The sequence below is a fragment of the Tasmannia lanceolata genome, unplaced genomic scaffold (assembly GCF_043159265.1).
Source record: "Tasmannia lanceolata isolate RefF3 unplaced genomic scaffold, GAP_Taslan_0.1 ptg000006l, whole genome shotgun sequence".
NCBI lineage: Eukaryota > Viridiplantae > Streptophyta > Magnoliopsida > Canellales > Winteraceae > Tasmannia > Tasmannia lanceolata.
Genome location: NW_027518683.1, coordinates 40,152,102 through 40,165,358, shown reverse-complemented (window position 1 = coordinate 40,165,358; position 13,257 = coordinate 40,152,102). Strand labels below are relative to the sequence as shown.

General features: G+C 37.4%; 1 protein-coding gene across 6 annotated transcripts in view; it reads left to right on the top strand.

Annotated features, from left to right (window-relative positions):
• LOC143880293 (putative LRR receptor-like serine/threonine-protein kinase At1g06840) overlaps positions 1-13,257 on the top strand; it is a 133,906-nt gene that overhangs the window by 14,788 nt on the left and 105,861 nt on the right. For 3 of the 6 annotated variants that reach the window (XM_077383155.1, XM_077383150.1, XM_077383151.1), the window contains exons 4-9: positions 1,496-1,643; positions 5,521-5,592; positions 5,750-5,821; positions 10,517-10,660; positions 10,749-10,820; positions 10,971-11,042. In XM_077383155.1, the coding sequence (XP_077239270.1) occupies positions 5,534-5,592; positions 5,750-5,821; positions 10,517-10,660; positions 10,749-10,820; positions 10,971-11,042 (419 nt within the window). In that variant the 5' untranslated portion in view covers positions 1,496-1,643; positions 5,521-5,533. The other 3 variants (XM_077383153.1, XM_077383154.1, XM_077383152.1) reach the window with 3 other exon arrangements.

Sequence of the window (13,257 nt, the reverse complement as noted above, 5' to 3'; positions counted from 1 at the left end):
TATGTTTTTCATGTGTAGTTAGGATTGGGCATTAATTTGTGGCATACTTGTAATGATAAGATTAATTGATTCTCTCAAAGTTTCTACGCCATGTATCAAAAGTGCTCTTGTTCTAATAGTGGGAAACTTCTGAACTTGAAATATCCAACAATTGAGTAAGCGTACTTGATGAAGTTATCGAATAGCATCATACCATCTATATGCACCATTACACTAAAAAAGTCACCCCCAAAAGACTCCCCAATATATGTCAAAAGAACATTATATATCCCTCAAAATCGTATAAATATTTGACTTCATCTTTGCATTTCATATAAACTTCTAAAGGGACCTAATGTAACCCAAAAGACATTCTAAAACCCAAGCTATTAACATTTAAATGAAGGGGCCTGCAAAAAATCACTAAAAGTAAATTATTATAATACCTTATGTTCACCTACTCTAAAACCAATTTATGAGCCAACTTTAAACACCTATCATGTTTGTACCAAGCAAGCATAAAAGAGAACACCCCCACCCGCCCCCCCCCCCCCCCCCCCCCCACACACACACACACACGCACACGCACACTTGGTTCACCCACTTAAATGACATGCTAATCGATTAAAGGCCCTTGTCTTTTATTTACGTCTTCCAAGTTTCTCATCGATGAAATGGATCTTCTTGCTGAAAACGCCTCTTCCTAGGCAAGAATAACATGTCCCCCCCCCCCCCCCCCCCCCCCCCCCCCTGTACACACGCACACTTGGTTCACCCACTTAAATGACATGCTAATAGATTAAAGGCCCTTGTCTTTTATTAGTCATACCTCTTCCAAGTTTCGCATGGATAAAATGGATCTTCTTGCTGAAACGCCTCATCCTAGGCAAGAATAACATGTCTGGTAAGGGTACCATGAACAAGTCTTCTTTGTGGCATCAAAGAAAAGAAATTGAAAATAGATATGGATCATGAGCATGGTTTTAAATTTCGGTGAAGACCGAGACTGAAACGTACCAAAACCGAGATTGGCGAAATGTACCAAATTTCGGTCTAAATTCCGGAAATGTCGGCAATTTTGGTTGAAATTTTGATAAAATACTAATTTTTTACTTGTTTTACAAAATTTTGGTCGAAATTACTGAAATTTAGTCCCAAAAGCTGACATTTCGGGACTTGCTACCGAATTTCGGCCAAAATTTCAGTTTCAGTGAGGACCGAAATTTATGCCGAAACCGAAATTTAAAACCATGTTCATGACTCATGACTACCTAAGTAAACCTAAGTAAATCCCTTACCATTGTCATAGTATCATTGTTTGATAGTCGGATACTCCCTCATTTTTGAAGGATCCTTATTTCATAGTTATGGAAGATATGCCCCTTGATTTATGTCGATTTTAAAGCTTGAGGATCACCAATTAAGTATAATTTGTCGAAAGATTGATTTCTTTTATCATTAAAATTGATTAATTGTTTTTTATCAATATATAATGATCAATTGTATTGATTTGCAGTCTCTGCGTTGCAAGCTATCAGGAGCAGGTTGAATGATCCTCTAAACCATCTTAATTAGACAGAGGGAGATCCTTGTACATCAAACTGGAGAGGGGTTTTGTGCTTCAATGCGACATTGGATGATGGATATCTACATGTTCAAGAATTGTATGCTTTTGATACTTTCAGTTTTCCTTTTCCCATTTACTTAATTCTTTTGTTGTTTAGTTTCTTGTTGACTGCTGGTTACAATGGGGGACTGCTGTCCCACAAGGTTTAGCATTAGAAGACTGGATTTTGTTAATTTTGTACTAGCAAATCATAAGCTTTCTTTCTAGGACCGTTGCCTTCTTTTTTAACTCTCGAGGCATGAAACAAATTAGAATAGCTGGAGGCAAAGGGTGCATTTTTTCTTTATAAAAAAAAAGGAAAAAAGATGCATCAACCACCTCATCCTTATAAGGTACGAAGTTCCCTTTTTTAGGAGAATAATAAAGATTTTATTAAGAATAAAAACTGCTAGGGCCGAGGTGTTATAATGCTCCATTTTGATAAAGAGAACAACCCAGGTGCTATAATGCCCACGCCCCAAAACACACCCCACCACAACCCAGAGGGAGATTTCAAGTTACTTCCTGCAGGGTTGTCTCCATCATCTACAATTATTTATTTCTGCTCTTTTCGCAGTGATGATCATCTATTTGAGCACCCTTTTATGCTCCATTTCTCAGTTGATTGCATCTTGCTTTGGTTTGGTAATCACTGGAGGAAAGCAGCCCACTGTTTGTGTATTCTAACTTGACATTGCAGATAGTGTTTACATGAGACCCAAACCTCCAAAAAAACCAAAACAAGCTCTATTACATGGAAGGGAAGGCATTCTATACAGTCAAATTACCACGCTCTGTCCCAAGCTTAGCTAGCTCCTCAGCCAAGGCCAAGGCGGGGATATGAGAAGAAGAGATGTTCAAAGTATTGTAGATATCATGAATGCGGGAGATCAAATATGCAATCCTCCACAGACCCGGTAACATGTTGGAGGCCCAAGAAATGAAATTAGCCGAGTTGCCTTCATCCCAAATTCGGTTCCCTTGGATGTCGTAGGGTAAGATTGTACCATCGAGAAGAGATTTTATCTCGTCTTCATTCAATTCAGCATTACTGATGGGCCATGAATAAACTTTGATCACCTCTCCCATCATTTCTAATGACGTTGGGGAGGGAGTCTTCATGAATGCTTTTGATGATGATAGACAGGGTTGGATTGATTAAAGAGTACTCTACAGGTAGGGGCTTTCTCACAATTTCCCATTTTCAATTGGCAGATGATATGTTGCCTTTTATGGGGATTTGATTTTTCAACTGAATCATCTCAGAATGATTCTTTGGTAGTTTCAATAAACATCTGGTATGACGGTCAACATTGGGAAACATTTAAGCGTGATTTTTAACATGTAAAGGGATAGTATAATGTGCTTGCATATTCTTTTAGACTAAAGATAGGTAATATTCACATGACACAAGTTGTAATTCCTCTTCATTTTGGCATCCCGTCCAAATCTTAGTGGGATCCAATGGTTGATCTTATTGAGAGAAAATTGTTTCATTAGAAGATAATCTATCTTTTGGGGGGAGAATCAGTATAAGTAAAGCGGTGTTTCCAATCTCCCCTCGTATTCAATGTCCTTATTTAAAGTATTGATGGTTGTGGTTAAGAGAATAACAAAACTTTAACGGGAATTTCTTTGGGACGGGAAGAAGAAACAGAAAAAGAATGAAACATTCAGATAAGTGGGAGCAAGGTAGCCTTTACAATAGTAAATTATTTAAGATTAACAAAGCTCTTCTTGGGAAGTGACTTTGGAGGTTTGGAGAGGAAAATATGCACTCTGGAGGAAGATTATTGTGGGAATATGAGGAGGGTTGGGGTGGTGGGAGGGCCTTGGGCGCATGGCGGTCAGTTTGTGGTATTAGCGAGGATTTTCTCTTGTTTTGATTAAGTATAATGTGGGAAGTGGTGGGGGGATTAGGTATTGGGAGAATCCATGGTATGTTCTTGTTCGTTATGCGATGCGTATCGAACCCTTCATAGGTTCTAGTCCAGTATGGGGTTGCTTGCTTTGTCGAAACCTCAAAGATGAGGAGTTTGATTGTTTGCTTGGGTTGTTAAGTTTTCATGAAGAAATGTTTGTGTCCTCTCATTGAGGATCGTAGCGTTGGGCCGGATCCTAATGGTGCTTATTCAGTGCAATCCTTCTTAGTCTCCTTGCACGAGTGACCCTCTTTCCGTTGGATGCGCATTTGGAAATCTCATTCTCCTAAAATACAAAGATTTTCTTGGACGGTTTCTTGGCAAAAGATCAGTACAATGGAAATGCTAAAGAAGAAAATATGCCATTTAGTTAGGAGGCTGAAGTGTTGTGCAATCGATTTTTCATTCATTGTTTGTATGCTAGGGAAGTGTGGAAAGACATTCTTGGTTGGTTTGTTCCTTTCGGTATTCCTGCATATTCTCCAAGAACGAAATTGTTGGTTTTTCAATGTGAAAGATCATATTTTGTGGAGTTTGATTCCTTTTGCTATGGTGTGGGTCATGTGGAACATAACTAAAGAACCTTTAATTCAACTATGGAGCCCTAAAGAAACTTATTTGGGAGGTGGAGTTTATAGAATATTTTTAACAAGAGACCTTTAGGAAATGGGATTCTCTTGTGATGTGGAGTTTAAGGAATATTCTTACCAAGACACCTTTAGGAAATGGGATGTAATTATCAAGAATTGACAAATCAAGGCTAAGAAAAATGCAAAATGGAATCCCTGCTTCCTAATACCCTAAACCTTAACTTTTATGGTACTTCTTCATGGAATCTGGGTTTGATGAGAGAGGGCGTGGCGTGGGGTGCGAGGGGGGGAGGGAGTTGTTCTCTAAAATTATTTGGGGGATATTTTGATTGAGTTCATTGGTCCAGCATGACTCAAATGAAGCGGATGTCTTGCCTCTTCTTATTTGTCATTATATTTCCAACGACTAGTTTGGTCGTAGTATTTGGGTGGAGGGTGACTCCAATGTCATTGTGACGGGAAAGAAGAATAGGGAGAATGGCACATATAATTGATGCGATTAGTGATATTTATAACCTAAAATATTTTTTCATTCTGATTATTCCTAGATCTTCAAATAGTAGTGGACACACTTGCCAATATTTGGCCCATAGGCAAACACATTGCTGGAGGGGCAATCTCTGTCCCTTTGCATTTTCTCTCTCTTTTTTTTATTTTCTATTTTTCTCTAACGATTTTTTTGGCTGTTTAATGAACTAGGTAGAAATCTTGATGGGGATTGTTTGGGTATACTTCTTGACCTTAGAAGGATTTGGGTTTATAGGTTAGGATAATTATATCTACCTAACTGGTAGTTGAAGGATTTACCTCAGGAGGGATGTCCCATAACGTTTGACGGTAGGTGCTCCTCTGATATGTCCTTAATGGGGGTTGATAGTGTGAAAAGTGGGGACTTCCAATATCTTGAGTTGAGGATTCCCGATTATGTTGAATGGTCTAAGTAGTTATGTTGAGTTATGTTACCTTGGATTCTACCAAGCAGCCTGTTTTGGGTAGCCAGGGGTTCTGTAAATTTTCAAAACTAGCGGGCATTTCAAAACTGGTCAGGTACAGATGGTACCTTGAGGAGTCTATCATTTGCATATGTTTCCGTGCTTTTAATGATTTCTACAGAAATTTCCAACCGAAACGTTTCCATTTCCACAGTGACAGAAACCAACATTTAAAACCTTGTTCTCAAGAGAAGAAGGGAAAACATGGACTATTGTTTATAAATGAAATGTTTGTGTATTTTCGTTTCATTAAAAGATTAGTTTATGAATATGTAATTTTGAAAACATTTATTAGGCGATGGGTTTTATATCTTTTGATGTGAAACTTCAATTTGGGATACAAAAAGTTTATGTTAAAAAATATTTGGATCAAATGGATCAGCAAATATCATTCAACTTTCTATAACAATGCCTTGGTTTTTCTTTTGCAGGCAGCTACTAAATATGAATCTCTCTGGGAGTTTAGCTCCTGAACTTGGCAACCTATCTCATTTGATAATATTGTAAGGCATAGCTTAAATTTGAATGATAAAACAAAAATTTGTGCAGAGCACTTTTCAACTTTTCTAGATATCTTATTTGTTTAAAAAATCATTCTTATGAATCATGATTGCATAAAAACTTCCTGCAATATGATGCTTTCGTCCTTTGTGTTGGAAGGGACTTTATGTGGAATGACATAAGTGGCAGTATACCAAAGGAGATTGGCAATATCAAATCGTTGGAACTCCTGTAAGTTGAATTGATATTTTTTCATACCCAGTACACTGTCGTCATATGTTGCAACAACTTCCGTACGTGCACATAGATACATGTGTGTTTCGTTTTTATTTTTTAGTTCTCACATTGCTACTTGCTAATCAAACTTAATTTATGTGGAACATAAATACTTTTGCAACCAGAATAGATACAAAACGATGTGTTTAAACTGATATAGGAATAGAATTAATGCTTGTTCTTGATTTGTGAGCTCACATCTACTCAAATAGCTCTCGTGAGTAATGAATATTTATAATTTGATTGATAGAGGGAGTTATTTCATGCAAAAGTAAAAGCATTACAAAGACAAAACAGTCTAAAGTACGCAATCTCAATTCTCAAAATTTCCACACATGCAACAGTTGACTTTGCTCAGTGACTATATCTGCCTCATTATGAAATGGAGGCTGAGAAAGCGTAATCGTAAATTTTGAAGGTTTCGATGTAGATACTCATTACCAAGTCAACATTAAGCAACCACTCTTAAATTTGGATCAGACAACTTGGTTAGAAGTCCGACAAATTTAGCCCCAAAAATAAACCCTCTATTTCTGCCATTTTAGAATCTACCAAGACCCAATGACCTGCATATAACATGAGCACCAAAGCTTCTTTATCATGAAAACCCCATCAGAACTTGGAGGTCCTTGATCCCTTTTCCAGTTATTATTTTTAATTGAAATTAATATGAAAAGACAGGGTTCCCAAATTTGGGAACCATGGAAGCCAATGCCTAGTGGATTGAATCTCGTGTCATTCTCATGGATATAACGAATCGGCTAAATGAGGATCTCTTCCTGGAGGTCAGTACAATATATGGATTTTTGTTCACCTTTCTTTTTTATGCCTTTTTTTGAAAGAGACCATTTTAAACCCATTCTCTCTCTATTAGACATTTTATAATGTTTTATTGGACTATTATTCCACCCATCTAAATGGAATACTGTTCCATCGTGAAAGTTGAATAGGCAACCTAAGAGGGGGGGTGAATTAGGTTTAATAAAAATTTTGTTGGTTTGAAAACTTGTTTTTAAAATGTTTCTAACAATTAATCTAAAACTACTTAACTTGAAATTGTAAGGAGTAGAGTTAAAGATATTACCAAGAGCGAGAAGTAATGAGAGAAATAGTAGAAGCCACACCACAATGGACACGGAGATTTATAGTGGTTCGGTCTTCTCAAAAGACCTACTCCACTCTTCCAAGTTTGTCGTCCTTGGGTTTCTTCACTATGCCGGACACCACACCATGGCATGGTCCGAGGCCTCCTTACAAACAACGAGTCTTTAAACTCTCCGAGGGTCACAAGCCTTCTTTACAATGGTAGAATGGAATATAAGCACTCTTGCCTCTGGTGTAGGCAAATACAAAGGTAAGAACTAATAAATGAACTCTTTTCTCACTTAATACATAAAACCCTAGTAAATCTCTCTTGGAAGAAATGAAAGTAATGGCACTCAAGAGAAGTTAATGTATATTCTTCTTTCAGTCAATGGCAAAGGAAAAGTAGGTGAGAGTCAGGGTTTGATAATGGAGGCTCAAAAACTTGCAAGAGTTGAAGAGTTTGTAATTTAGGGTTTTTAAAGATGTATATATAGTTGAGATTGAAGAAAAACCCTAATTTTGGTCTTTACGGGTGTCGCGGAAGAAGTCCGGACGTCCGGCAAATAATGTCGTTTGAAATTCCAAAAGCGCGCCCAGTTTCTTTCACGGACGTCCGCCAGTTTCCCGGACGACCGCAATTTTCTCAGTTATCCAAAAACAAATGTTCAGGTTTTAGACGGATGTTCGCCAAAATTCCGGAAGTCCGCAATTCCCTCAGTTATCCAAAAACAAAAGTTTAGGTTTCAGACGGACGTCCTCCAAAATTCCGTACGTCTGTGATTTCCCTAGACATTTAAATTTATATTTCTCGAGGGAATTCTCAACGGACTTTGAGCCTACTTTGGGGAGTGTTCTTCCTAGAGATATCTAAGTTTAATTTGTGACTCCCTAAGTGCCAAAACTATTCAAGTCAAACAAGTGAGACTCTACAATCTATATTTCTTTAACTAATATTCTCTTCTTGGCTTCTTTAGGCTTTCATCAATCTTCATGAGTCTTCGGACTTCATTTGACTCCAGATGAGTGTGCGTGTCAACTGTCAAGGTTTCACAGGTTGCTTGTAGTGTCCGAGTCATCTTGCTTGAATGCGATATGTTGTACCTAGTAACTTCATAGGCAATCGACATTAGGTGTGATCAATCAATGTGGGTTTGGTTCCAATCAAAACTTTGGTGATCGATAGCCGTTCGGCTTACACATCATTTGCAAATTTCATCTCAAGAATTGAAGTCCACAAGCATTTCCCCTTAAACATGGTGATCGGTTCTTGGTTAGGAGGAAAGTCCACAAGTGCAAATATCAGGTTAAAAAATTTCAAAATATGGCTCTTCATTGCAATTTCCTTCCGATGCCTCCATTGTGGCCTTCTCTCACTCTCGAGGCTGTAAGTTCTGCATCTCACATACCTGTTGCTCTACTATTCTTCTAAATTCCAACAGTTCCTCTTGCTGTGCTTGATTTATAGGAGTGCCACAACATCTATGTTGCACCAGTACAGTTACGAGTGTCGGAATCCAACACGGATATCGAGTGTTGGGTTTGGCAAGCCTAAAAAAAAAATCTGTGGATTTGCTAAAATGTTTTAATTAATTCTCAAATTTTAAGTTTTATACGATAATATAGTTATAAGTTATAACAAATAATATAGTTATAACAAGGTATTTTAAAGAAAATATAGTTATAACAAGTAATATATTGAAAATTTTAATAAGTTAAGTAAATATTCTCTTTTAGTTTTTTTGATAGTTAAGCTAGGATTGAACCTTCGACAACAAATACAATCATAAAATACAGTGGGGCCACATTGTTTGGGTGATCCAAAACATTCATTTGATGGGCCCTCACATAGATAGGGTGTGCCCAAAAAATCAGCTCCATCCATAGGATCATCCTAACCCTTCCAACTATGGAGGCAAAAAATGTACTGATTTATACACGTCCATTTTTACCTCCACAAATCGTAGAGTTGGGATGATCCTAAGGAGCTGATTTTTTGGGCACACCCTATCTATGTGAGGGCTCATCAAATGAATGCTTTGGATTGGGTGATCATACAACCCCAGCTTGTGACAAATATCTCTCACCTTGGACTTCCTAGTTGTGTGGTAAACACACCAGCCAATTGATGCCTAGATCGAGTAAAAGTAGTGGATATCTCTCCTCTTTGTAGCTTTTCGCGAACAAAGTGACAATCTACCTCGATATGTTTTGTCCTCTTATGAAAAGGGGATTAGACGCGATATGAAGTCTTGCCTTGTTGTCACAGTGCAATGAAGCTGGTGATGTAAACAAAATACCAATATCAGATAAAAGAGACTTAAACCAAGTCAACTCTCCACATTTTGAGCCATAGTTCGATACTCTGCTTCTGCACTTGACCTTGTCACCACATCTTGCATTTTTCTCCGCTATGATACTAGATTTCCCCTAGTAAAGGTGCAATAACCAGTGGTTGACCTTCTATCTGACTGAGAACCAGCCCAATCTGCATCTGTAAACCCCTATAGTCTCATGTGGTTATGCTTCCTGAAGTACATATCTTTATCAGAAGCACTTTCAAGTATTTTACTATCTGCAAAGGTGCTTCCCAATGAGATGTACAAGGAGAGTTCATGAATTGACTGACTACTCCCACTGCATAACATATGTGAGGATGAGTCAAAGTCAAAGAAATCAGCTTGCCTGCAAGTCTTCTGTATCTGTCTGGGTCCTCCAATAGCTCCCCCCGGATTTAAATTTCGGTTTCAGTTTTAGTCCGTACCGAAACCAATTTTTTTTTCAAATTTCTATCATTCCGGTCGAAATTTTACAATTTCGGTCAAAATGACCAAATTTCGGCCGAAATCCAATCTGAAACCCGAAAATTTTGACTTGAAATTTCGGATTTCGGCCGAAATTTAAAACCATGCGCTTTACTAGTATTTTAAGGGCATTTTGTAGGATGCAGGGAAAATTGAGATCGCTGGGCAAAACATATAACTTTCGATGTGGGTATCTTAAATGTGATGTTCTTGAAAATATTCTTGTATGCGTTTTTTTCCATGAGTACATAAAATCAATTTTAGTATTTCAACGCAAAACTCAGTTAACTTCTAAGAAACTGGACTTTCTTGCGAAAACACGTAGAACCTTGTGCATATTGCACAAGAAGAGGAGCATATCCATATCCTGTGGTTGTACATGTGGTAAAGGTATGCAGTTTTTTACCTACCTTAATTAAATTAGAATATTAAATCTAATTACTTTTATGTTCCATTTTTTAGAGGTCATCACTTGCCCATTCACATCCAATTATTACCTGAAAGATGCTATGTTTCTTTACTTAAGTATCACAGCTATAGTTTGATCTTAAAAAACTTATGGTTGCTTATGGATGTACTACTCTTGAGGTCGAAGTTATTCTACATTGATATGTATCTTTTTTGCTCTGAGTTTCTTGTTAGAGCCCTAGATAAGAACTTTCTTAAAAAGCTGAATTGCTTGTGCATGATTTCGAATATTCAAAACACTTGTTTGAAGGATTTATTTCTTCACACATTTACTTACTCTACTCTGCATTTGCAGGCTCTTGAATGGAAACCAATTATCGGGTTCTTTGCCTGATGAGCTTGGTGATCTTCCTAACTTGGATAGAATCCAAATTGACCAAAACCATATATCGGGATCATTACCAAAATCATTTGCTAACTTGAACAAAACAAAGCACTTGTAAGTGGATCTTAGTTTACAATGCTGGTTTTAGTTGGCAAGAAAGTTCAACCATTTGCATCTAATTTTTTCCTTTTGTCTTTCGCAGCCACATGAACAATAATTCAATTAGTGGGCAACTTCCATCTGAGCTTTCCAGATTGCCAAGTCTTGTTCACATGTAAGTTTTTGCTCCTGTTTGTATATACAATACTCTATTAGCTCCCAGTTTCTGTTATTCCAGACGATTAGGCATTTGATTGTCATTTATAATGTACATGCTGGTTTCATTATCTTCATGCTTTTTGTTACTAATCGGTGGATTTTGCAGGCTGCTTGACAATAACAACTTATCTGGATATCTTCCACCCGAGTTTTCTACAATTCCAAAGTTGCTCATACTGTACGTTCTATCCTTGCAATGATTCTGCGTGCAAAAAACTTTTATTTTTGTTTTCTGACATTGATTCTCCTGGTTCTTGTTTCCGTTTGTAGAGTGGCTATGCCTCATCTCGTCCCTTGTGTACAATCTTCCCATTATAGTGCATTCAAAACTAACTATTAGTTCGTAGAAATCTATCCTGTTGCTTTTCTTGGTAATTCTTCTATAAAAAGATTTTAAAATTTTCTAATAGTGGATTCAATGTTCTAATTACTTAGGCTTCTATTGGAAAAGAACAATGCCTTAGCTCTTCTTAAAAGGCAAGCAACTATAATGTTGCACTTCTATTTCCATGATCAATATCTAAATTATACATGGCACTTTTGCTGTAAAGAGGTTTTTCCTTTTTCAATATATACATGACACTTTTTGCCGTAAGGGGGGATTACTTTTTGTTGTTATTGAGCTTCACTTGTTTTGTGTCCAAGTCTTAGTGTGACTTGACAGTGATTGTGTCTCAGGAGCATGGTTTGAAATTTCAACCGAAATCGGAAATTTCGGACCGAAATTTCCGATTTCGGTCAACACCTACACCGAAATGACCGAAATCTGATATTCCTGAAATGTACAAAATTTCGACTGAAATTTTGGACAAAATATTAATTTTTTATTCCTTTATAAAATTTCAGCCCAAAAAATCGACATTTCGCCCGTCTTTACCGTATTTCGACCGAAATTTCGGGATTTCTGCTGAAATTTCAAACCATGTTCAGGAGCACCTGTCCATGGGCAAGGTTTTAAATTTCGACCGAAATCCGAAATTTTGAAATTGGGTGAAATCAAAACGTTACAAAATTTCGATCGTTTTCCCTGAAATTTTGGTTCGAAATTTAAGGGATATCTCCAAAAATTTTGTTTTTATATATTATTTAATATTATCTCGCAATTTCAGCCGAAATTACAGAAAGTTCGGTAATTTCGACGAATTTGTACGGGATAAAATATTGCCTAATTTGATTTCGATAGATTCCAAACGAAATTTCGAAATTTCAGCTCGGTGAGGACCGAAATGCCATTCCGAAACCGAAATTTAAAACCGTGGCCATGGGTTGACATTTAACTATACATGTCACATGCAGTTGTTCCATTTTCATTCTATGGAAGGAAGCCAGTGATGAGCTTAGTGTAATATGAATTTATCTAATATCATTGATGGGTTTCAAGTTATGGTATGCAGGGAAGGAGAGGAATAGAAATGGTGTAGGGATCATAATAGATAAGAGCCTAAGAGATGAGGTTGTAGATGTTGAAAGGACGGGTGATAGAATTATTCTAATTAAATTAGTATTAGGTGAAGAGACGATTAACGTTATTAGTGCGTATGCCCCTCAAATAGGATTAAATGATTCTGTCAAGAGGCAATTTTGGGAAGATATGGATGAAGTAGTTCAAGGAATACCACATGGAGATAATTTATTTATAGGAGGAGATTTAAATGGACATGTGGGAAGAACTAGTGGAGGTTTTGAGAGGGTTCATGGAAGATTCGGTTTTGGCATTAGGATTGAGGCAGGCGAAGATATTTTAGGGTTTGCAGTGGCATATGATTTGATGTTAACAAATACTTTTTTAAAGAAAGAGATTCACACTTGATAACCTTTACCCGTGGCACAAAACTGTAGCCAGATAGATTTTATCCTCACTAGGAGAGAGGACAAAGCTGCATGTAAATATTGTAAAGTCATACCCGGGGAGTGTTTAGGCACACAACATAGGCTGGTAGTGTTGGATATATGGATCAAACGTTGGAGGAGAAAAGATAGAGATGTTAGACATCCGAGGACTAGGTGGTGGGATCTCAAAGGGGAAAAACTAAAGATGTTTAAGGATAGACTGCTTATAGAAGGACCTTGGAGTCTTGACGAGGGGACTAATATTATGTTGAATGGGATGTCTAGTTATATCAGGAAAGTGGCTAGGGAGGTACTTGGAGAATTTAGAGGAAGCGGGCCGCCCTCTAAAGACACATGGTGGTGGAGGTCCAAAAGGTGATTAGGTCTAAAACAGAGTGTTATAAATATTTGCATAAGTGTAGAATTGAGGAGAACATTGAGAAGTATAAATTGGCTAGAAAAGAAGCTAAGAAGACAATAAGGGAAGGTAGAGGCAAGGCATATGAGGATTTGTACCACAGGTTAGGGACGAAAGAGGGTGAAAAAGATGTCTACAAGCTTGC